Source organism: Cervus elaphus, chromosome 9 (genome assembly GCF_910594005.1).
Source record: "Cervus elaphus chromosome 9, mCerEla1.1, whole genome shotgun sequence".
Classification (NCBI taxonomy): Eukaryota; Metazoa; Chordata; class Mammalia; order Artiodactyla; family Cervidae; genus Cervus; species Cervus elaphus.
The window spans coordinates 80,988,783-81,013,608 of NC_057823.1; the positions used below are offsets into that span (position 1 = coordinate 80,988,783).

Here is a 24,826-nt window from a genome sequence, read left to right on the forward strand (position 1 = left end):
CTGGCTAGCTGCTCACCGAATCTGTTTTTCTTTGTCCTCCACAGTTAGACTACATTTCCCAGGCTTCTTGCAGTTGGATGTGGTTATATGACAAAGTTTTGGTCAGTGGAATGTGGAAGAAAGTCATGTGTAACCAGTTCCTGGACTGCCCTCGCGGCCAGACCTCCCACAAGTGATCCTCCACGCTTTTTCCTTTTTGGCAACAATCTTGGAAATGCTTAGGCGAAGACAGACACCACAAGGTGGAATGAACCTGGCTCCCTTTATCACCACCTGGAGAGCTGCCTGCTGACCAGAAACACCTGTGTTGGACTTCATCTGCGTAATAAACTTCCATGTGTTAAGTCATTGTGATTAGGGTTTTATCTGCTAAGACAGTGAATTCTCAATCAACATGGTGAGTGAACAGCATTACTTTCACTTTCAATGTACTAGAGGGGAAGGGCACACATTTACTTTAATCTATTGATTGGGACTGTCATAGCAATGTTTTGGTCAGTGGAATGTGGAAGAAAGTCATGTGTAACCAGTTCCTGGACTGCCCTCGCAGGCAGTTAATATAATGTTAATATAATGACATGCCAAATCAGCCCCAAATGTGGATGCCAGATGGAATTTATTACAAGATTGAATATATGATAGAAGTGACTTAGCACAGATTTATCAGTTAAAAATAATTTCTCAGAATTTTAACAGCATGGTTCTATTATTTCAGTTTTTCTTTCATTCTCTTTTTCCTTCCTTACAGGTATTTCAAATTCAGTAGGTCCACAGCCAAAATCAAATGCTACCAGAAAATCCTGTTACCTCCAACTTTTAAATCTATCCTGAATCAATTTTTTTACTGCACCCAATTCTCTAGTCTGAATTACCAACATTCCTCTCCTGAACCTATAATTAATTGGTCTTCATGCTTCTGTGTATTTTAAAATTGTAAAATACTTTAAACTATCTCTGCCTTTATACTTTTTACTATAAAAGAAGTATGAAATTGTACATAATCATAAACATGGAATTTGCTGGTCCTAAGCATGTCATACTTTGGCCACCTGATTCGAAGAACTGACTCATTGGAAAAGACCCTGATGCTGGGAAAGATTGAAGGCGGGAGGAGAAGGGGACAACAGAGGATGAGATGGTTGGATGGCATCACTGACTCAATGGACATGAGTTTGAGTAAAGTCTGGGAGCTGGTGATGGACAGGGAAGCCTGGCGTGCTGCAGTCCATGGGGTCACAAACAGTCGGACACGAGAGACTGAATTGAACTGAGCATGTCAGCAGCCTCTTACTGCAACACCTGGGACTCTGTCTAGTAGTTGGTGTGTTCAGTAATACACAGGTCAGGGCGTTGACAACCCTGGGAGTAGCCCCCATCAGTGAGTGGGGGATAAATACTCCAGCTTTCCTCCCTTCCATTTCCCAGATATTTCAGCAGTATTGAGTTTGTAACCCAATGGGAACCTGCTCGCTGACCGTGAACTGGCCTTCTCACCTTCCCGGTTTTACTTTTCCACACACCAACTGGTGCTGTCTGATATCATCTACCAAAAAATTGGTATTAGTGAGAATGCCACATCTGCTGTGTGTGGATGGTACCTTGCTGTAGTTTTAATTTGCATTTCTCCAGTTAGGCAGGGACATCTTTATATATATTTTTGGTCATTTGAGTTTCCTCTTCTCTAATTGGCTTCCTTTTTCGTGTCAGTATCTAAGATCTATAAATTCTGGATACTAATAGATTCCTGGTTATGTTCCTTGCAGAGAGCACCACTGTTTTCTTGTGGTTTGTAAGTCTTCCACAGTATTGGTTCCTATTTTTCTATGTGATCTGTCTTTTCCCTCTATGAAGATTTTAGGACATTTCTTTTTATTTCTGATGGTCTGTATCCTAATTTTATTGCTAAACATAAAGGGCTCTATTTATTAAGTCATTTTTAAAAATAAAAATAAGCACATAATACTTCAAAAAATCTAATCACAATAGACATACCTAATGCAGAAAATAACACTCCAAATTGGTACTGTCAATAGTTTGCCACATGCTTTTTCCCACACATTAACATTTATTAAACATTTTGAGTTGATACATAAGTTGCTTCTTAGCAGTTTTTGGCATTTTTCAATCATCCTTTTTTTACTGCTGCACATGTTACATTTTATAGACATATTAAATCATTTTATTAATCAACATTTGGGTTCTTTCTAAGTTTAAAACAAAATTTTGCAACAAATATTCTTGGGCCCATCTCTTTGTTCAGGAATAATTTTTAGAAGTGGAAGCCCTGGGTCCAAACCCAGAATATTTTGAATTTTAATTGATATTGCTGACTTACACACTAAAAAGGTTGTACCAATTTATAAGGCAGAAAATGCTATTTTTTTATATTAGTAATCTAAATCTTTGCTAACAAGATGGGTAAAACATGGTTTAGTCTTCATTTTTTAATTCTGTGATGTTTAGTTTCTAACTTACTAATTTTGGTTTCTAGCAACATTTATTCTCAATTTATTACCTTTTAAAATTTCAGCCATTATGCTTGATTTTAGATTATCCTTTTTTGTAAAGAGCAGCCAATTCTTCTTCTATCATTGTAACATCCTGTGAAATCTCATTGAAGTTCAGAAACAAAGTTTTTAAAGGTCTCAGACGTTCTCTTAACCATCAAAAGGTAGTGTTGTAGCTGTTCATCACTATCCTTGTGGAATGGTCTGAGTGAACAGAAGTTTTTTCAGTAGTGTGATCTATATGGAGTAATTCTTAGTCCCTCTTTTGATCTAATTTAATAACTGAATGCTAGTTTTCCTGTTTAGGGTCCATTTCTGACCTTTGGACTTACTCCCTAGCTCTACAGAATATGGTTTCAACTCTAGCCACCAGGGGACCCTCCCACTTCGGGCTGTCTTGATAGAGGGGATATATGTATATGTATAGCTTATTCACTTTGCTCTACAGCAGAAACTAACAAGATTGTAAAGCAAGTATACTCCAATAATAATTAATAAAAAAAAGATGAATAGGGAATAAAAGTACATTGATTAGAAGTAATAGATCTAAAGTGAACAAAGTCTCTACAACAAAAAATATACAGTTTTTTTTGGGGGGAGAAAGGCTTGAAATAGATCGGAAAACATTTTCACATTAATTGTTCTTTTCATATACTTCAAATTTGTACTTAATGCCTTTTTCCTCCTGGACATCCAAGGGAACACCTGGGTATCTGTAAAAGAAAAAGATGTATAATTAAATATTATGCAAATATATTACACATGCAAATAATTAAGAAAAACTTCAAACTATATAGAAAGTTAGAAAATGAAACATATAATTCTTCTTCCTTTCCTTCTTACTCCTAATTCTTCTCCTCCAAACTAATCACTGTTAGCAGTTTCTCTTTATCTTTCCACTCAATTATCCAGCTAATATGAAATTTCTTAAGGACGTTTTGTAAATCTTAAACTTGATATCAAATTTCTTATGTGAGCAAAGGGAAAATAAAATTCAACCTTTAGCTGTCAGAGTGGAACTGAAGTTATATGTGATGTATGGTAATTCTTGATTTCTGTTTAATTCATGCACGACACTGTTCTAATTCCCCACTGTGTGGCTTATTGCAAATCCTTTACTAGAGTCACTGTTTATTTTTTCTATGCCCTAACACTTACTTAGGTTGGTGTTCCCACCAGCTTTTAAGCCAAAACCCAGACCCTCCTTTGGGTATATACTTAGAAGTGGGATTGCTGGATCATATGGTAGTTCTACTTTTAGTATTTTGAAGAGCCATCATACTGGTTTTCATAGTGGCTGCACCATTTTACATTTCTATCAATAGTGTGCAAGAGTCCTAATTTCTCCACATCCTTGCCAACACTATCTTTCATTTTTCTGGTAAGTGAAGTCACTTAATAAGTGAAGTCCGGTAAGGCTCTTGAAGAGATATTTGCACTTCCATGTTCAGTACAGTCAAGATATGGAAACTATAGCGACAAATGAATATATAAAGAAAATACGTATACTTAAAATAGACTATCATTCAGCTTTCAAAAGAGAAGGACATCCTGCCATCTGTAACAACATGGATGAACCTGGAGGACGTTATGCTAAGCGGAATAAGTCAGTCACGGAAGGACAGTATTGCATGATTCTTCTTACATGAGAAATCGACAATGGTCCAATTCATGGAAGCACAGGAGTGCAAGGGTGGTTCAGAGGGGCTGGGGGAAGGAGGTAACAGGGAGCAGCTGTTCAAAGGGTATGTACACTTTCAGCAGGATAAGTAAGTCCTGGAGCTGTTCTGTGTGACACTGTGCCTATAGTTTACAATACAGTATTGTATTGATGAGGGTGAAGAAGGAGCATGAAAAAGCCAGCTAAAAACTCAATATTACAAAAACTAAGATCATGGGCATCTGGTCCTATTACTTCATGGAAAACAGAAGGGGAAGAGGTGGAAGCTCTAATAGATTTCCTCTTCTTGGGCTCTAAAATCACTGTGGATGGTGACTGCAACCATGAAATTAAAGACGATTGCTTCTTGGCAGGAAAGCTATGACAAACCCAGACAGTGTGTTAAAAAGCAAAGACATCACTTTGCCAACAAACGTCCGTATAGTCAAGGCTATAGTCTCTCCAGTAGACACAAATGGTTGTGAGAACTGGATCATAAAGAAGGCACAGTGCTGAAGAATTGAGGCTTTCCAACTGTGGTGCCGGAGAAGACTATTTATAGTCCTTTGGACAGCAAAGAGATCAAACCAGTCACAACATGGATGACCTTACAACAGAATACTAAGTGAGAGACTTCATATTATATGATTCTGTTAATATGAAATATCCAATAGGCATTATCTATAGAGATAGAAAATAGATTAAGTGTTCCTGAGAGCCAAGAGGGGAGAATAAAGAGCAGCTGCTAATGTGCACAAGGATTTTTTTGGGGAGTGGTGAAAATGTTCTGAACTTGAGATTGTGGTGATAGCCACAAAACTCTGAATATACTAAAAACCACCAAATTTTATTATTTCAAATGGATGACTGTTGAGATGTGTGAATCATTTCTCAGTAAAGATGTTCATATTTTTTTTTCCTAAGAGTCAAAAAGCCAGCCCTGTATTTAAGTTATAAAGGATTCTAAAGGGTCACAGCTTTGCAAGATGTCTGATTGAGAGCAACAGGGTTTAGAAAGGTATTTTAAAGGTATTTACTATGAAGCTGATTCACATAGTAATTTATTCTATTTGTTAGTAGCAAAAAAAGAAAGGTAAAAAAGAGGGACAGCAGAGATCAGTATCCACAGAAGGTGAGAATCAGCAATCTAAGCAGTACAAGAGAAAATAAGGTGGGACAAAGAAACACAGACAGTTGTTTTTTTTTTTTTCAGACAGTTTTTAAAAACTATATACGGTGGTGGTTTAGTCATTAGTTGTGTCCAACACTTTGCAACTCCATGAACTGTAGCCTGCCAGGCTCCTCTACCACGGGATTTCCCAGGCAAGAATACTAGAGTGGGTAGCCATTTCCTTCTCCAGGGAATCTTCCCAACTCAGGGATCAAACCTGATCTCCTGTGCTGCAGGAGGATTCTTTACTGACTGAGCCACCAGGGAAGCCCCACACGTATGTATAATTGAAATCAATAATGTGATTTTTCTAAGCAGTCACCTTTGAAGACCACATAAGCAAAAGGGTGTACTTTGGTTGTTTAGGAAATTTTTAGAGTTCCCAGATTTTTTCAGAGCTAGTTAAGAGCCCAAGAAAATCAGTTACACACTTCATTTGATCCAAGACCATTACCTATATTATTCTAAAAGAAAATGCAAGTGGCTCAGTCCTGTCCAACTCTGCAACCCCATGGACTGTAGCCTGCCAGGCTCCTATGTCCATGGAATTCTCCAGGCAAGAGTACTGGAGTGGGTAAGCCTATTCCTTCTCCAGCGGATTTTCCCAACCCAGGAATTACACCGTGTCTCCTGCATTGCAGGCAGATTCTTTACCCACTGAGTTACCAGGGAAGCCCCAACTCTAGAAAGTAATATACTTTACTCTAAAGCTTTATAGTAAATATATACAATATACTTTACCCTGAAAAAGTATGACTTAATTGAGACTGGCCCTCATCATCCATTTATACAGACTTTGCTCGGAATGTTGCTTTTAGGAGGAATTTCCAAAATCAAACTGGCACTCAAAGAAAGACTGTTTTCAACCGAGAATGTCTGAAAGAATGTGTTAAGAGCTAGTCTAAAAGTGTTGGTATAATTAATCTTCTACTCTCCATAGCCAACAGCTGAAAAGTGCTTTTAAACTAAAATGTTTTCACAATCAGTTTCATGCTAGAAGCACAAGTACAGAGTATCAAATGTAACCTCTTTTTCCACCTCCACCACTGCTAAGTCCCTTCATCTTTCACTTGGACTACTGTAATGGGCCTCCCTCCTTCACTCCTGTCCCACCAGCCCACTCCCTGTAACAGAAGAGTGAAAGTGAAAGTTGCTCAGTGTCTGACTCTTTGCGACCCCATGGACTATACAGCCCATGGAATTCTCCAGGCCTACTGGAGTGGGTAGCCTTTCCCTTCTCCAGGGGATCTTCCCAACCTAGGGATCGAACCCAGGTCTCCCACATTGCAGGCAGATTCTTTACCAGCTGAGCCACAAGGGAAGCCCAAGAATACTGGAGTGGGCAGCCTAAACCTTCTCCAGAACAGTATCACTCTCTATGCAGAACCTTCTAAGCTCGCCCTTGGTCTGATCCCTTTCGGGCCCCTCCTCACTCACAATGCCCACAGTGGCTTTCAGGTTCAGGGAACATGCCAGGCTCGTTTCTGCCCCCAGGTCTCTTGCACCAGCTGCTTCTGGTTTCTGGAATGCTCTTCTCAGGTCTCTGTGTGGCTGGCTTCTTGCTGTTTAGCTCTCAGTGTCGGCATCACCGTTCAGAAAGGATTCCTCAGACTACACAGCATCTGACACATTGCAGTATTTCAATTCACCACACAGCAACTCTTTGGATGCTTATCTGTTATTCACCCAACTAATCCTCTGTTATGAGAAATGTGATCTGGAGCATAGTGATAGTAACATCACCTGTCTAGGTAAGCACTGTATCCCCAGTGCCTAAGGCAGTGGTCTGATCCTGGATAAGCAGAGATCTCACAGAACAAACTAAGGCCGACTCTCTAGATTTCAGCAAAATCATTAAAACCTGAACCTTCCCAAGTGTGTTAAAACAGCTACCCACAATTCCTATAGCATATGTCTATAAAACACATTACTACCTTGAATTCTATCTGAAAACACATTCTCTTTTTTATAGTTCTTAAGCAGGAAAGCCAAAGGTGCTTCAGACTAATTGATAACATTTTACTTACTCTGGAAGAAGTTTATATTTTTCAAAATCAATTTCTGGGAAAAACGTATCACTTTCAAATTCTTGCATGATCCTTGTCACAAATAGTCTAAGATGGCCTGGCTTGTTCATGGCTTCCTTTGAAATAGAACAAAAGGCATTAATTTCCTTATTTATCTGTGTCTAAAGCTATAGAAACTCTAATATTTTTGTTTTAACTACCTCCAAAGTATGCTATAATTATCCTATTCTTCACTTTGGGTCCCTGCAAAAGTATGACTTAGCTGAGAATGGCCCTAATCATTTATCAATAATTACAAGGGTGAATTCAAATATACTCTGGGCTCTAGTTTGCTTGCATAAACTCTTTTTTCATCTAAGCATTCAATTTGTCTTTTATCTTTGATTGTTGTTTAAGAATTAAAACCCCCAAATTATCTACTTTCCCTCCATGGAAAAAACTTACATATATATGTATATATGGATAAGGCAGTAATTTCATAGAACTTTTACTAATGAAAATCCCAAGGGCATACTTAGAACCTTTACATAAAATTTAATAATGTTTCAACTTCTCAGCAGATAGTCACAATGCTAGTAGGTAACACATTCTGTCTGTTGTTGCCAATGATTGCACTTGGTCTTATGGAGATGGTACCACTGCCTATAACACTGTTGCTAGTTTCTACAGAAAAACTGCCCTGGAACAAATATCTTAAAATTCGAATACAAAGTCAGGTGTCAGTCCCAATTGCAGCTCTAAGAAAGCAATAACTCTTGATTTTGAAATAGCTTACAGGGGGAAAAAAAACCCCCACAAAACCATATACATATAAATTCAAGTGTTTGTAATCCTTAAGATTCCACATAAAGGTCATAGAACAAATTTTACTTTTTGTTTTCAATACTATGCTGCTGCTAAGTCACTTTAGTCGGTCCGACTCTGTGCGACCCCATAGACGGCAGCCCACCAGGCGCCCCCGTCCCTGGGATTCTCCAGGCAAGAATACTGGATTGGATTGCCATTTCCTTCTCCAATGCATGAAAGTGAAAAGTGAAAGTGAAGTCGCTCAGCCGTGTCCAACTCTTAGCGACCCCATGGACTGCAGCCCACCAGGCTCCTCCATCCATGGGATTTTCTAGGCAAGAAAACTGGAGTGGGGTGCCATTGCCTTCTCCGTTTCAATACTATGGCTTCCATTAAATCAGTTTTTCTTTTGCCCCAACCAAATCAATTCTTACTGTACCAAAAAATTAGAAAATTTTAAGGGACTAATCACAGTAGCATTTGAAGATCTATGTCAAAGTTAATGATATTTGTACAAGTATATGTATCACTAAGTCCCTTCACTGTCCACCTGAAACTCCCACAACGTTGTTAATCGGCTATACCCAATACAAAACAGAAAGCTTAAAGTTTGGAAAAAAAATAATAGTTAATGATATTTGGTCCAGTGTTTCTGTACAGAGTCAGATGGTAAATATTTCAGGCTTTGTGGACCATACAGTTTCTTACCTTTGTAGCAAAAGTAGTCATAAACATCAATAAACCAATAGGCATGGCTATGTTCTAATGAAACTGTTTACAAAAACAGGCTGGTAGATCTGAATGTTCTACAAGCCATTATGATATGAAGTAATCCCTAGTGAATTATCACCTGCAGAGTCTACTTCTTTATCTATATGCATTTAGATATATCAAATTATATAAATGTATTTAAGTATTTATATCGTTTAGAATACATTTTCAAGTGACTGCAGTATTGACTCATTCAAAATATGATAGGCACTGAGCAAAAGAAAGGATTTGTTTTCTTAGAAAATTCATACTTGGCCAAAAAGACCAAATAAAAATGTCCATTTTTTCCCCTATTACAAATGGAGAAAATAAAGTTTGTCAAAACAGTAACACAAAAACCAAGAATTTTAATAATCCCACCTGGGACCTTGGTATACCTCTTCTTTCTAAAATAATTTCAGTGTTTGTATATTACCACAAGCCATCAAAGGATAGGGGCTGACTTTTTTTCCTCCCCATAAATGTTCCTCTTTCATCAATGTTATAAAACTCTATTTATTAACCTCAGCATTTTCTAAAGCTGGAGGTCTTCTGGTATCAAGCAAAAGAAATTATTTTCTATTTTACATACTGTCTTCCTTTATGATATGAAATCATGTAATACTTTCTCCCTATCCTCATTTTAAATGAAAACTGTTGAGGGAGTCTTCTCATTAGCTCATATTCATCTAGTCACTGTCTATCAATGGAGAGCCACAGCCTTTTCTCTATAAGGAACATATTTATCCTGAAAAACAGATGATAACTCAGTGTATCCAGGGCACATACGGAAAAGTAAACAATGCAGTGCAAATACAGTTCTCAGGAAGGGTTTAGAATGTTTTTAAAATTGGAAACATCAACTATTTTGAATTGAAAATAAATTGGTATAAACCTAAAAACTTATTTTAAAAGTTTCATTTAGTTTGTGTGATAGTGTCAAAAAATGAGTAATTCAAACTGACAATATGTCTAACTTATAGAAATAACATGCTTTGCTCATGGATTATTTTTTCAAAGTTCAGATGGTAGGGAAGCTGAAAGAGGGTAGACTATTTCTTTATATTCACAGATAATTTTACTTACCTTATAAACAGAACTGCCTCCCACTATCCAAACCATGTCTACTTTATTTGTTAATTCTGGATCTTCAATAAGTTCTAAGGCATCATCCAGACTTTTGGCAAGAAAATGAGCTCCCTTTGGAGGTTCCCTGAGATTAACAGAAAGAATTACACATAATATCTACAAACACCATTCATATTAGTAAAATAATCTAACTAGGAAGCAGTAATTATAAAATAAAAATCATCATAAACATAAAACCTTTCAATAAAAAGCATTTAGCATCAGTATGGCCCATGGCCAATAATTCAACCCTTATTTATGTACAGTCCACAATTAATCAAAACCAAAACCATCTGTGGTATCACATGATATGTGTGGTAGAAAGATCAGAACGGTAGTTGTTTCTGGAGGGATGGGGTAAAGATTCACCAGTAAGGGACTCGAGGCAGCTTTCTGGGAGTGACAGTAACGTTCTCGATCTTTGATATGGGGTTATACAGGTGCATGTTGTTGTTGCTGAGTTGCTAACTCATGTCCGACTGTTTGCGACCTCATGGACTGCAGCACACCAGGCTTCCCTGTCTTCCACCATCTCCCAGAGTTTGCTCAAACTCATGCCCATTGAGCCAGTAATGCTATCTAACCATCTTATCCTCTGCGGCCCTGTTCTTTTGCCTTCAATCTTTCCCAGCATCAGAGGCATAGGTGCATGCATTTGTTAAAATGTAGGAAATGTACACGTAAGACAAAAATGTACATGTTGTTGTACACAGTATTTATTTCAAAAGAAAAACAGTAAAGTAATATTAAACTCTAGTTTTCCAAGTTTATTTATGTTGTAGCATGTATCAGTAATTCATTCCTTTTATTGTGGAATAATATTCCATAGCATGGATATAGCACATTTTGTTCATCCATTCATCAGCTGATGGACATTTGGGATGTTTCCATTTTTTGGCTACTATGAATGATGCTGCTTTGATTATCTGTGTACAGGTTCTTATGCAATTATGTTTTCATTTCTCTTGGGTATATACCAAGGGGTGGGATTGCTGGGGCATATGATGATTCTATGTTTAATGTTTTGAGAAAATGCCTGTTTTCCAAATGTGGCTGCATAATATTTCTTTTAAAGCCACAACTGGATTGTCTAGAAAGCTTTGGAAAGGCATTTTTTCCCTATACCTCATTAAGGAAACACTTACCCAAAATGACCAATATCTGGCAGCAAATTCTGGGGCTTCCTTGAGGATTCAGTTTCTTTTTACACTGGGGATGGTGGTGGTAAGAAACTGCATCTCTCTAAAAGCTTACATGAATTAAGAGATTTACCTGTGTCAATCTCCCCGCTTTTATTTAGGACCTAGCACACAGCAGGTGCTCAGGATATATGTGGAACTGACCACAAGTAGGGAAGCAGAAGGAAGGACAAAGAATAACTCTAAAATTTTTCCCTAACTGGTATCCTTATTTCCTTGGTGTGCTTGGTAATAAAGATTTTAAAATTTCTCTCTGCCTTATAAAAAAAAAAAGTGAAAATACACCAACAAATGTTATATATAAATACATAAGAAAAAACAAAATCCAATTACATACACCACAGGGGGGTCATAAGGAAGAAATTGGAGATATGCTTCCCCAACTGAAAATCTCCCCCACTGAGATTTATGTTTGTTTTAGCTCAAGCTGGCCATAAATAAACTTAAGTAGTACTCAAGAATGTGTTATTAAAGAGTCTCTGGGAATGGCAATACAATCATTGAATCTGGATTCTACCAAGTAAAGAGATAATCAGAATATCCTAGCAACCAGGAGAGAGAGACCAGAATGAAGATTGGGGCAGATGGCAAGACGCATATCAACGTATTCCCCCTACCCAAAGGCAATCAGCGCAAATATTCTGGTATACGTTCCTTCATGTTTTTAACCTATACCATTCTAGGAGGGATCTGGGAGAAAATCTACACAAGCCTGAATCCCCTTCGGCTATAGTTGTGCAGTGTTTTTCTCCTTTGGTCTTTGATATGTTCACTTGGCTATAGTACTCAGTTATTTAGACAGCAATCTAGGTGCTGTCATGAAGGTATTTTGTAGATGTGATTAAAGCTGATAATTAGATGACTTTAATCTGGGTGGACCTAATTCAAGGGTTGAAAGGTCTTAAGAATAGATCTGAGGCTTCCCTGAGGAAATTTCACCAGTGGGAAGTAGCTTCAGCCCCTTCTAGAGTTCCTGCCTGTCCTTCCTGATGGTCTGCCCTAGAGGTATTTGGATTTGCCTGGCCAGCCCCTACAATGGTATAATTCCTTGCAGTAAAATTCTTTTACCTATCTATCTGCTACTGGTCTGACGCTCCGGTTAAACCCTAATAACACACGTGGGAAAGGAATATCATGACCCCTGTTCTTAAGCAAGCAGTACCCTAGGATACTGCATTCTTTTTCTGCTTAGATTATTAGTTTAAGAGAGAATAATTACGGTGCCAGTTCCAAACTTCCTCTTGTGGTATAATTCAGGTGCTCCCCCTCCCCCCAAATCCCTTGGGGTTCAGGAGGTTATCTTGGTGAGCTAGGACCACTGTAAACAGTAACAAAAAGAAACAAAACAGAGCACGTGTGGAGTAAACGCATGGAGGCCTTGGTGCGGGACAAAGCACTGGCGCTGACTTCATGAACGGCCTTAATGCTAGTATTACCTGAACCACTTCTTCCTCCTCACCCTGCCCAGGCCCCAAGGCATTTCCAGGCATCCAGATCGATGTCACCTCAGGTTAGATTGGTGAACAGAAAAATTCCTTGCACAGGTCAACTAAAGACACTTGTGAGAATTCCTGGGAAGTGCTTCCATTTCAAAACTTTGAAATTTTTAACCAAAATATTATTTGGGTGTTGTGGTAAACTAGAAATAACAGAGCACAAGATGACCAGTTTTTAGCTTATTCTAAAACTTGCATCTTAGTGTATTTAGGGATAGGTACTTCCTTGGTGGCTCAGACGGTAAAGCGTCTGCCTACAATGCAGGAGACCTGGGTTCAATCCCTGGGTTGGGAAGATCTCTTGGAGAAGGAAATGGCACCCCACTCCAGTACTCTTGCTTAGAAAATCCCATGGACGGAGGAGCCTGGTAGGCTACAGTCCATGGGGTCGCAAAGAGTCGGACACGACTGAGTGACTTCACTTTCACAGAGAAAGGATAACCTAACCACTTAATTTTGGCAAGTTCCAAAACATATGTATTTTGATTTTATGTGAAACTAGAATTTCTTAAGTTACATTATATAACTGATATTTAAGTTTACTGAATAATGGTTCAAGGAAACTTGCAAATCTATTATCATAGTTAGATTTAATGTAACTTGTCAAGTGATGAAATCAATCCCTTGAGTAACAGAATAAGTTACTGTCATGAGGCATAAATAACTGCTACTTGATTTTCTGTAATCACCTTTATGATATTAAGTAGTTTCATCCATAGTAACATTCATACTATTTCAGTCATATACTAAACCTCTACCATAAAAAATGGAACACGATTTTCTTGTGGTGAATTTATGTTATGGTACTTACTTGAGTTCTCTACTGAGAACTATGTTAATTCTGTCCTTTAAAGGTCGATTCTTCTCTGGAATGGAGAACCAGGTCTTCCTACCCATAATCACCAAATTCTGTTTACCTTTAAAGTCACATGGAAAGAATAAATATATTTTGGGAGCATACATATATATTTTTATATACTTATACATATATGCATAGAAATGATGGTCATAGTGACACCTAGTGGTTCTGCTTTAAAAATTAAAATTTGACACCTAGTGGTTCTGCTTTAAAAATTAAAATTTAAAACAGCTTTACCAAAATATATCATTTGTCATCCACTATCTAAGTCTAGTAACTACTATTCCCTTTGGCTTTAGCCAATTTATAACCAATATATAGCTTTAATCAACTGTAATCATGTATATTATAGTAGTTAAAAGCAAAGATACTGGGATGAAGTGCTAAAATTGAATGTATTCTGTCATCTACTAAGCAAGTCATGTTTATTTCCTGTGCCTTATTTTCCTTACCTATAAAATGGAGATAACAATAGTTCCTGCTTGTAGAGTTGTTATGGGTATTTAAGACTTATTTTTTGTTATGGGTATTTAAGGGCTTCCCTGGTGGCTCAGATGGTAAAGCGTCTGCCTATAATGAGACCTGGGTTTGATCCCTGAGTCGGGAAGATTCCCTGGAGAGGGAAATGGCAACCCACTCCAGTACTCTTGCCTGGAAAATCTTATGGACAAAGGAGCCTGGTAGGCTACAGTCCATGGTGTCGCAAAGAATCGGACATGACTGAGCGACTTCACTTCACTTCTGGTGGCTCAGCTGGTAAAGAATTCGCCTGCAATGTAGGAGACCTGGGTTTGATCCCTGGGTTGGGAAGATCCTCTGGAGAGGGGAGTGGTACCCACTCCGGTATTCTGGCCTGGAGAATTCCATGGACTATATAGTCCATGGGGTCGCAAAGAACTGGACATGACTGAGCGACTTTCACATATATACATTATTTGTATTTGTATACTTTATATATTTAAATTACAGTAATTTTTCTTAAAGATAGCTGCTTAATATTCCAAGCAATGAGTTTAAAACATTATCAATTGTGCCTCTATGCTTCTCTTTCAAGTATACTGCTTCTATAAAAACTTTACATATGTAGCTTCCATTTTTGTTTAATTACTTAGGAGGGAAAAACCTTGGGAGCTGAATATCTGGATCAAAGGAACATATACATTTCTATGATTCTTGATATGTTCTGAGAGACTATCAAAGCAGTGCATGTATCTATTTTCTTAAAGAATCATCATTAGTTTGATTTTTTCAAAACAAAAACATGAAATTTACAAACTGCAAACTGAAAAAAATTTTATTTTTCTCCAAGAATAAACACCCCCCCCAGCCCGTAATTCAGAGAACCCTTATATAATATACACTATATTTTCAAGGACAAAACTTTGTGTGTTCAATAAGGAGATTATCAACTATTAAAGATAATGGAACCAACAGGTGAGGAATTCTGATGAGGAAAATGGCACAGACCCGATCTAACAACTAAGGTAGAAATGATAAATGAAGGACATAGGGAGACAGCCAAGACAGCCTTGGTACCCTTTCATTCATTCATCCAAGAAATACTATATTTACTGAAAACAAGCAAACAGGCATAGGATGATCTTATTAGCAGGCCTTACTTAGGATTCTTGAGAGTGTTCCTGTCAATCCTTTGCCTTAAAGCTCTTGTCATCTTGTCTCAACCAGTGATTCAAGGGCCAAACCCAAGGACCTTTTATCCGAGAAGTTACAGTTATGCTGCATCTGCTCCTTTCTGATTTATGGTTCCCCTGTTTACTCTGCTATTGCTCCTCCAATGAACAAAGATACACTCCTCTTAGGTTTTAAATGGTCCTCTCCCTCATGCCCATGTTCTTTTCCCTAGTTATCCTCTTCTTACCAGTGGCTCAATTCACCTCCTTCCCAGGGCCTGAAGTTGTCGGATATCCTACAAGCACTTCAAAATCATCATCATTAGAGCTGCCCACTATTTCCCATGTCACTCAGACTATCAAATTGGAAATCTGAGAGTTCATACTTGCCTCACTGCACCACCTTCAACTTTCGGATCTCCAAATCGAGTATCTTGCAACCGTTTTTTGCCCTTTGTCCTCTCCGTTGCCACTCAGGCATTATCATCCTACAGCAGCAGCGATTTCAAAAGCCTCTTCCATTCTCCTTTGCGGGCGCTGACCTCCGCAGAAGACTTTACCTAGCTTCCAATTTTGCCCAATACCTGAATTATACGCGCCCACATAAAATTTCAAATAAACTTTTTTTTAAGGAATGTTTAATAAGTCTTGGGAAATGTGTACACATTGATGTTAAGACAAAAGGTCCCAGACTAACATGAGAAACTTTTCACTTAAGTAAAATTTGCACTGGTAAGCTTCCTCAGGCAAGACCTTTCGCAAACTTGAAGCACATAAAAATGCCACATTACCTTCTACTGAAGAGACTGTAGTCATTCTTTGGAAATACCTGAATTCATTTCTACAAGTTAAGAAAAACACGCAGTTACTCAGAATGTGATCCCATGGGCTTAAGCTCTAAAGCCCCCAACAAACCGGGCGCTGGTTGCGGGGGTGGGGGAAGAACTTCCAGGGCTGGGATTTTGCTCCCGGGGGTAGGAGCCGGAAGTAAAGGTACAGCCGGGCAGCTGGAGCGGGACTTAAATCAACAACTTGCCGCCAGGCTCCGGACGCAGAAGGAAGCCGAAGCTTAGCTCTCGCCAGCTCAGGTCACGACCCCTTCTTCTCCCAGCGTCGGCCCGACCCGGCCCAGGTGTCCCGATCAAAGGCCGCTGGCGCCAGCTCCGGTCCAACACTCTCGACCCACCCACCCCCCGGGGCTCAGCAGATACCTGAGTGGAGGCCAGGGCAGGTTCCCGTCCTTGCCGATGCCCATGTTCTGGGACACAGCGACGATGCAGTTTAGCGGACGAACCATGACAGCTGCAGGAAACACTTGCGAGCTAGCGCTGGACCCCGAACCCCGCTAGGTCAGCCACCTTGGCGCGAAATTTTGGTCGCCCCGCCCCTCCAGCCCTATTTGTGCAGGCGAGACCGCGCCCCCGGCCCGCCCCCCGCCCCGGCGCAGCGCCGGGTCACGACGTGCTCGCGCCTGCAGACGCCCCGGGAACTGCGGCCGCGGGCCCGCGCTCCCGGCTCGGCCCGGCTCTCGGGCTGTTGACTCCTGGCCTTGCGATGTCGCGCCGGAAGCCGGCCTCCTCCAGCCCAGCGTCTGCAAGGCAGGCTGTTTTAAGCAGATTCTTCCAGTCTACGGGAAGCCTGAAATCCACCGCATCCCCAGCGGGTGCAGCCGAGAAGGCGGACCCTGACTCTGACTCCGCGGCGCCTCTAGCGTCCACGCTCCCGCCGCAGTTGCAGCCACACGTGGTGGGTTCGGTCCAGGACAGGGCGGGGCCATCGGGGAAAGGGGGCGGGGCCAGACGGGCGGAGGCAGCGTTTGTGGGTGGGGCGGGATGAGGCGGGGACTGTGCGCGAGAATCGACGAGGTGACTGGGCCAGACGGGAACGGGGCGGGGCCCAGGAAGGAGAAGGTAGGAAGAGGTAGGCCCGCCTCCATCCTAGGTGCCCTTCGAACAGGGCTTCCCTTGTGGCTCAGCCGGTAAAGAATCTGCCTGCAATGCTGCATGGGTTCGATCCCTGGGTTGGGAAGATCCCCCGGAGAAGGGAAAAGCTACCCACTCCAGTATTCTGGCCTGGAGAATTCCATGGAGAAGTTCATGGGGTCGCAAAGACTCGGACACCACTGAGCTACTTTCACTTCACACTCACACTTACGGTGTTAGTTTTGAGGTTAGGGTCACACCAACTCTTAATGGCTGCCCTGAGACAGAAACTCAGGTCTCCTGACTCCCATTCTGATGGGTAGGGTCAGAGGATACCTCTTTTAATCTTCATTCTACCTGCCCCCCCCCCCTTTTTTTTTTTCTGAATTGAGGGTTGAAGAAGAGCCTTGTTCATTTGTATGTGTTTAGTTAGGTGACCGGATGAAAACTGGCGTTAAATCTCCAGTTTTTAGGGTTGCAACAGCCTTGCTTAATGTTTTGGGCGATTACCAGTAAAAGTCATGACTTAGGTGCGGTTCCCTGGTGACTGTACCTACCCCTTGTGGTTCAGATTATAAAGTCTGATACACGATTTGAGTGGATAAAGTTTCTTTAGACGATACAGATGTGCTAGTCGTTGGGACCTTCATGTTGCTTGCCATCCTTTGAGTAAAATAGTTTTGCTTTGTTTTTGACCAGGAACACGGCCACAGAGGAAAGCCTAAGGGTGAGCCCTCATTGGGGCTCCCTGGTACAGCATTTGTCAAACTGAAAATGTGGCAGGGAGTTGTAGATTGGCTTTTAAGTAACCCTCCAGGTTTTAAAGCAGGTGACAGCTTGGCTGCTTCAAAATTTTGTTCCCTTCATTTATATTTCTTCTATAGAGGATTGTTTCTCTCCTGTCTTTGTTTTTTGACCATAGGCTACATTTCCATGAATTCACCAAGATTTTATTTTACGCCTACTGTTCAGAGGTCATTTGGTGAAGGACCTAAGTTTTTGACAGTTTTTCTGCCAGCATACAGTCCATAATCTTGTGGCATCTTCAGTGGTAAAACATAAGCCACTTTTATGTTTGAACATAAAAGTTAAATTACAATTAACATTTCAAAAATGATACCCTTCTTTAATTGTCTAAATGTTAGTTTTTTTCTTGAAGGTGTTCTATTTAACATAGGTAAGTAGTGTGATTCATAATCTGAGATAGGGCAAGGCTGATTAAGTGAAGAAAAGTAGCACCTTGGTTCTAATTCTAGGACTGCTTGAGATGCTGAGGCTCATAACCTGACCTTCAGCTTATCTTTGATGATGGTAAAAACAGTTCACCCATAGCTCTAAGCAGACAATTCTATGAAGGGTGGATGGCAAGAACCTACTGTCATTCAGAAGTAAAGTTTAAATTATTTTCCGTACATCACATTTTGAGACTAGAGATGACACATCCTTTTCTAACACAGGTTGCAGAAATTGACAGAAGTAAAAAGAGAGCCCTGGAGAGTGATGGGCCAGTTAAAAAGAAAGCAAGGAATGTCCAAGCAAAGGAAGAAGGAAGTGATTCTGTAATGTCTGGGAACTCTGGTGAGTTCTGGGGGAGTTTCTTCGTTCTCATAAGTCATGGCTCTGGTATTCTTGTGTTCTCCTGAGGGTAGAGGAGGCTATTGGAGAATTGGGCCATTTTTTTCCTGTGGGGAGAAAGGCTTCCATAGTGTTTGAGTAGACTGGCATCTTCTTAAGTGGTGGTGTGTGGGTAGAAGGTTGGAGAAATAGGGATAAAAGCTGGAGTTCTGCAATTTGGCTGTAGTTCTTTCAATTTTGTCTTTTATTCCCTTTAGCAAATTTTGGTCTTGATTATAAAAGTAAAACATTCTTGTTATAAAATTTTCAAACAATTCAGAAACGTTGAAGGTAGACAGTCAAAGACCTCATAGTCTTTCTTTCAGTAAGGCCTAGTGCTGATTTTTGGAGATGCTGTATATTCTTCCAGATTTTTCTACTTATGCACATCTGTATATATAAACACATACCACAAATTAGTTAACTAATAATATTTCATAAATGGTATTATACTATATATACTAATTTGTGACTTTCCCCCCCCTCTTAGAACATTTTGAACAATATTCAGTGTTAGGATGTATAGATCTATCCTGTCCTTTTTAATCATGGAGCTGTTTCTTCTGTATGTGAAAAGATTTTGGGTAAAACCACCATTCCTGAGCTCCTGGACTTCTAGCGGAGGTATTGGATACAGATAGTTGAGCAAATTTTTCTTTAGTTAATTGGCCTCAGACAGTTTATGATAGGAGAGGAGAGAGAATGCTTCTTTCTTCATTATTCTCGTGAAATTAGGTAAAGAAAATGAAGTGAAGTGAAGTGAAAGTCACTCAGTTGTGTCCAACTCTTTGTGACCCCATGGGCTATAGCCTGCCAGGCCCTTCTGTTCATGGAATTCTCCAGGCAAGAATACTGGAGTGGGTAGCCATTCCCTTCTCCAGGGTATCTTCCCAACCCAGAGAACGAACCCATGTCTCTCGCATTGCCGGCAGATTCTAAACCATCTGAGTCACGAGGGACGCCCAAGGAAAATGAGTCAAAAGCAAAAAAGAAAAGTTTCAGTTTGGTAGATTAAGAAGTAAAATTTGAATTTGTGTATGAAATAACTGTAGAAATGGAGAGGCGTGATTAAAGTGAAAGATAGGTCTGAAGATACTCTTTTCCTCCTCCGACCTGAATGGGCCGTGACTGGAGGCATGACTTGACAGAGTTTGCATTTTCTTTTCTTTGCTTCATTACTCTGCATAGACCTGATCTACTTAGTTTTTAAGTAAAGTCTTCAAGCTGTTAATGAACAGCATCTGTTTGCCTGCCGTTGTTCTGGAGGCTTTTTGTAGTTATTTTATTCTTCCCAACAACCCTTGTTATTCTCCTTTTATAGAAGAAGAGATGGGTGATACGTGAGGTATGAGGGTTACCACACTTCAGTGACTTACCCTGGCACCCAGGAGAGATGAGGTAGAAATGGGGCATCAGACTTGGAATGTTATGATATAAAACCTTTGTTACTTGGTAAACATTGCTCTCAGGAAGAAGAAAGAGTTTTCACCAGTCAAAAGCTGGGTGATTACTCCACCTAATTTTTTTTTTTTTAAATATCAGAATTATTAAGATATAATTGCAGGTTATACAGTTTACCCATTTAGCATGTACAGTTTAATGGCTTTTAGTATACGCGCGGAATTGTGCAGCCCTCATTAAAGTTAATTTTAGAACATTTTCATCACCCTCAAAGGAAACTCAGTACCTGTTAGCAGTCACTTCCCATTTTCCCCCAATAGCACCCCTTCAGGCCTAAGTTAAGCACGAATCTATTTTTTGTCTATAGATTTGCCTGTTCTGAACATTTCATATAAGTAGAATCATAGAGTATGTGACCTTTTTGTCTGTTGTACCCCTTTCAAAAGTTTTTTGATTTAATTTCTTGTTGTTCATCTTCTTGTGATTTAATTTTGTTATTTCATAACAGAATTTGTTTAAATTTTAACTAAAACTTTTATTTTATATGGTGAAATTTATATCTTAGCCATTTTATTTATTTATTTATTTATTTATCTTAGCCATTTTAAAGTGTACAGTTCAGTGGTATATACATGTCTGGCTACCTTTAATAAATAAAATCTCCCCAAATTCAGACTTGCTTTTTGTTATTAATATTATTTTAATTACAGATAAACATAGTGTAGAACTGTCTCAAAAGCATTTTGAAAAATACAGATATCCATTATCTTAATACTATATAAATTTGGACTTTACAAAATCAATTAAGGATACAATAAAATATAACTAGAGTATATTAAAATAATATACAATTAAAAAAAGACCTGGAAAATGTGTCAGATATTATGCCTTTAAACGGTACCCAGAAAGTTCTAATTGAAATTTGCCTTATATTCATATAATTGCCAGGTTATCCTTGAACCATTTTATAAAAGACATCAACCAGTATTTATAATTATTACACAATAATATCCTAAAGTTAAAGCTACTTAATCAAAAAAATTTTTTAAGTAACATGTTTTAAATCAAAGCATAGTTGATTTACAGTGTTGTGCTAGATTTTGTTATACAGTAAAGTGATTCAGTTATTTATATATGTATATACCTATATATATTTCAGATTTCTTTCCCTTATAGGTTATTATATAATATTGAGTATAGTTGCCTTGCTATACAGTAGGTCCTTGTTATTTATCTATTTTATATATCTATCTCTCTATATATATACATATATAGTAGTTTATATCTGCTAATCCCAAACTCATAATTTATCCACCCCACCTCTTCTTTGGTAACCATAAGTTTATATCTATGTCTGTGCGTCTTGTTTCTTTTTTTGTAAATAAATTCATTTGTATCATATTTTAGATCCCACATGTAAGTGATATCATATGATATGTGTCTTTTTCTGGCTTTCTTCATCAGTATGATAATCAAACTCCACCCATGTTGCTGCTAATGGCATTCTTTTTTTTTTTTTATGGCTGAGGATAAAGCTACTTAGCTTTAATGAAAAAAATCAAATTTTTCCATGGAATTAAATATACCATTCCTCAAATTCCCATTTTTGTATTCTATAATGACTATACTTATTATAGAAGGTGAAAAATTTTGTCCAATGAACTTTCCATTTTTATTTTGCACTATTAAAAAAAATCACCTTTAGAAGTTTAAAACAGCATGCCTCAGTTTGGAATGAATATTTAAAACAAAGGCACTGAGATTAAAAAATAAGTTTTTTAAATTAAGAGAAAGTTCTACTGCTTGCCTGGGTTTCTACTGTTAGACAAGATTTGAAACTGGCTCTTAAATTTGTTTATTTTTCTTTTTAAGACCTTATCCTACTTATGTATTATTTTTTATCTACCTAAGTTTAAATGTCTTATTTTCAGCTTAAACACGCTAAAACATTGGCTGTAGCTTGTCTTCCCAGACGGTTCTTGACACCCTGAGATCTATGAACATGGATTTGTTGTCGTTTTTAATTCTTTATAGATGTTTAAGATATGTAGAGAATTATAAGCTTGATAAATTTCACAAACTGAAGTCACCTCTGTAACTATCTTTTAGATCAAGAAGCTGTATTACTAGGACTCCCAGAAATCTCTCTGTGCTCCCTCCCATTGCAACCCCTTCCCCCGACCCAGGATAACTGTTATCCTGACTTCAGTGTAGATTGGTTTTGCTTGAACATTGTGTTTAATTTAACCAATGTAAAATATGTTTGCAATATTGCAAAGGTTTTTCTTTTTTTCCTTTTTTTAAGATGATGAATTATTTTATCTGTAAAACAGGTTCTTGTACAGATTTTTAAAAATATGTTTATAATGGTGTATTTATATTTTAGCATCTACTCTGTGCTTCCTTCTAGATTAAAATTCTTCATTTAAAATATGATAATTCTCCTTCCTCCTTGATCATTCATAACCTAAGTGTAGAGGAGTGGTCTTGAGGAAAGTAACTATTATGTATTTCCATTTTATGGCACACAAAATTTAAAGCTCAAACAGTGAAAGTGTTAATTTCAGTGAAAGATTTTTAGCAAGGAATTTTTGGTCTATTTAACGTCTTGGGACAGCAACCAGTGGCCTTATTTCTAGGGTATATCCTCTTAAGGGCTCAGAGACTAGTGATAAGGCTGCCAAGTCTTAATCTCATATTGTGCCAGTTTGATGGCTCATTTCATGGCATCTTCAGAAAACGAGATAGTATAAGTGAAGTTTTAAATATAGGAGCAGAATAGAGAGGTTGCTAAGGTTTGTTTGGGTACTGTTAACTTAAAACAGTAAAAACAACCCAATTATTTTACCAGCAAAATGGCTTTATCTGGGGCAGCAGAGAATACAGGACATGCAGCTATAGCAAATATCATGCAAGTCTGGCAAGGCAAAGGAGAGAAAAGTCTTTATAAAAAGGAGAAAGGGAAGTTGGGAGGGTTTGTTATAAATAGAAAGTTGACTAGAGGAAATTGGGAGTTCAGAACATAGAGGGTTTTCTTTGGCTGAGTTGTGACAGTCTCTCATTGGTTGAACTGTTGTCAGGCTAGGAGAAAATCTTCCTCCTTCTGGTAGTAGTAAAGTAGTATCACTTCTGTAGGAGATGCAAGGTAAGTCTCTTCCTGTTGGGATCTGTGTGTGCAGGAGAGCTCCCCCTGCTGGCCTCCCAATGCCATTTTCCTTTTAATTTTCATAGTACACTGTACTCACCTGCAATGTGGGAGACCTGGGTTTGATCCCTGTGTTGGGAAGATCCCCTGGAGAAGAGAATGGCTACCCACTCCAGTGTTCTGGCCTGGAGAATTCCATGGACTATACAGTCGCAAAGAGTTGGACACGACTGAGTGACTTTCACACACACCCTGTACTCAGGGGCTTCCTTGGTGCCTCAGATGGTATAGAATCCGCTTGTCAGTGCAGGAGACACACAAGATGTGGGTTTGATTGCTGGGTCCGGAAGAGCCTCTGGGGAAGGGAATGGCAACCCACTCCCATATTCTTGCCTGGAGAATTCCATGGACATAGGAGTCCAGCAGGCTACACTCCATAGGGTTACAAGGAGTCGGACACAACTAAGTGTGCACACACACACTGTACTCAGTTTTTGACCAGTCAGGTTTTTCACGGTGGTTACAGTCTTCCTCAAGCCTAAGGGAGGAACTGGGGCCTATATCTATGTGTCCTCTGAGGCATAAGAGTTTTATAGCTCTTGGGGGCTTTTTATTTGAGAGGGCTTCCATTTAGTTTTTTCCCTTGAGGGCCTTCAGTTCAGTTCAGTTCAGTTCAGTTGCTCAGTTGTGTCCGACTCTTTGTGACCCCATGGACTGCAGCACGCCAGGCCTCCCTGTCCATCACCAACTCCCAGAGTTTACTCAAACTCATGTCCATCGAGTCGGTGATGCCATCCAGCCATCTCATCCTCTGTTGTCCCCTTCTCCTTCTGCCCCCAATCCCTCCCAGCATCAGGGTCTTTTCCAATGAGTCAGCTCTTCGCATGAGGTGGCCAAAGTACTGGAGTTTCAGCTTCAGCATCAGCCCTTCCTTAGAAGGTGTAAAGATCTCTCTTAGATGTCTGTGAGAAAGGCAATGAAAGATTTTGGCTTTCCCCTGTAAGCTTCATTCTTCCCACAGGTAAACATGTTCATATTTCCTCCTGGTTTTCTTTTAAATGGCTCAAGATATGATGCCCCTAGGAGCATTAGGAAAAAATTGTAACTTTGCATCATTTCTTATGTACCAGTTCTTTCCCTTATTTTATAGTTCAGGAATCATAATGGCTTGATATAACTGAATAAGGGTGGGATGTCTTCTTTCCTGTCTCTTGAGCTGAGGTGCACCCATAAAAGACATTCTAGCTTAAGGATGAAAGATGGCTACACAGAAAAAGGAGAGAACAAATTTTAAGAGATGTGGAAGGGTGGCAGAGAGGTTATACAGAAAAACTGGTTCAATCCAGGATCATATCTGAACCAATATAAGCCTTTCTGAGTTGAGCATAACTCAGGGATGGAGCTTCATGAGGGAATCTTCTTGGCATGGTGAGAGTGCAGTAGGGGGCTGGGGAAGGATGTAAGGAAGAGGAAGTGGGAAAGTCAGCCATCATGGAGTCTGACCACATGCATGCTAAGGCCTTGCTCTAG

General features: G+C 39.3%; 2 protein-coding genes across 5 annotated transcripts in view; one reads left to right on the forward strand and one right to left on the reverse strand.

Moving 5' to 3' along the window:
• Nucleotides 1-597: 597 nt before the first annotated feature.
• DHFR (dihydrofolate reductase) lies at nt 598-16,653 on the reverse strand. 2 transcript variants are annotated; one of them, XM_043913514.1, is made up of 6 exons: nt 16,426-16,653; nt 16,006-16,055; nt 13,536-13,641; nt 9,988-10,114; nt 7,366-7,481; nt 598-3,220 (listed from the first exon to the last, which is right to left on the reverse strand). In XM_043913514.1, exons 1-6 carry the CDS (start codon nt 16,509-16,511, stop codon nt 3,142-3,144), a joined length of 564 nt encoding a protein of 187 aa, XP_043769449.1. In that variant the 5' UTR covers nt 16,512-16,653; the 3' UTR covers nt 598-3,141. The 2 variants fall into 2 exon arrangements, with proteins under 2 accessions (XP_043769449.1, XP_043769450.1); XM_043913515.1 differs by lacking the exon at nt 7,366-7,481.
• A 115-nt stretch (nt 16,654-16,768) lies between these two features.
• MSH3 (mutS homolog 3) overlaps nt 16,769-24,826 on the forward strand; it is a 175,038-nt gene continuing 166,980 nt past the window's right edge. The window contains exons 1-2 of one of the 3 annotated variants that reach the window (XM_043913511.1): nt 16,769-16,960; nt 18,594-18,714. In XM_043913511.1, the coding sequence (XP_043769446.1) occupies nt 16,769-16,960; nt 18,594-18,714 (313 nt within the window). Of the gene's footprint in view, nt 16,961-17,081; nt 17,135-18,593; nt 18,715-24,826 lie in introns of those variants that run through there. The other 2 variants (XM_043913512.1, XM_043913513.1) reach the window with 2 other exon arrangements.

Coding starts and splice junctions, on each gene's coding strand:
- DHFR (XM_043913514.1), bottom strand. CDS start 16,511: ATGGTTCGTCCGCTAAACTGCATCGTCGCTGTGTCCCAGAACATGGGC. Junction 13,642..16,005: donor TACAGTCTCTTCAGTAGAAG/GTAATGTGGCAT, acceptor GTGACTTTAAAG/GTAAACAGAATTTGGTGATT. Junction 10,115..13,535: donor GTTCTCAGTAGAGAACTCAA/GTAAGTACCATA, acceptor TGTTAATCTCAG/GGAACCTCCAAAGGGAGCTC.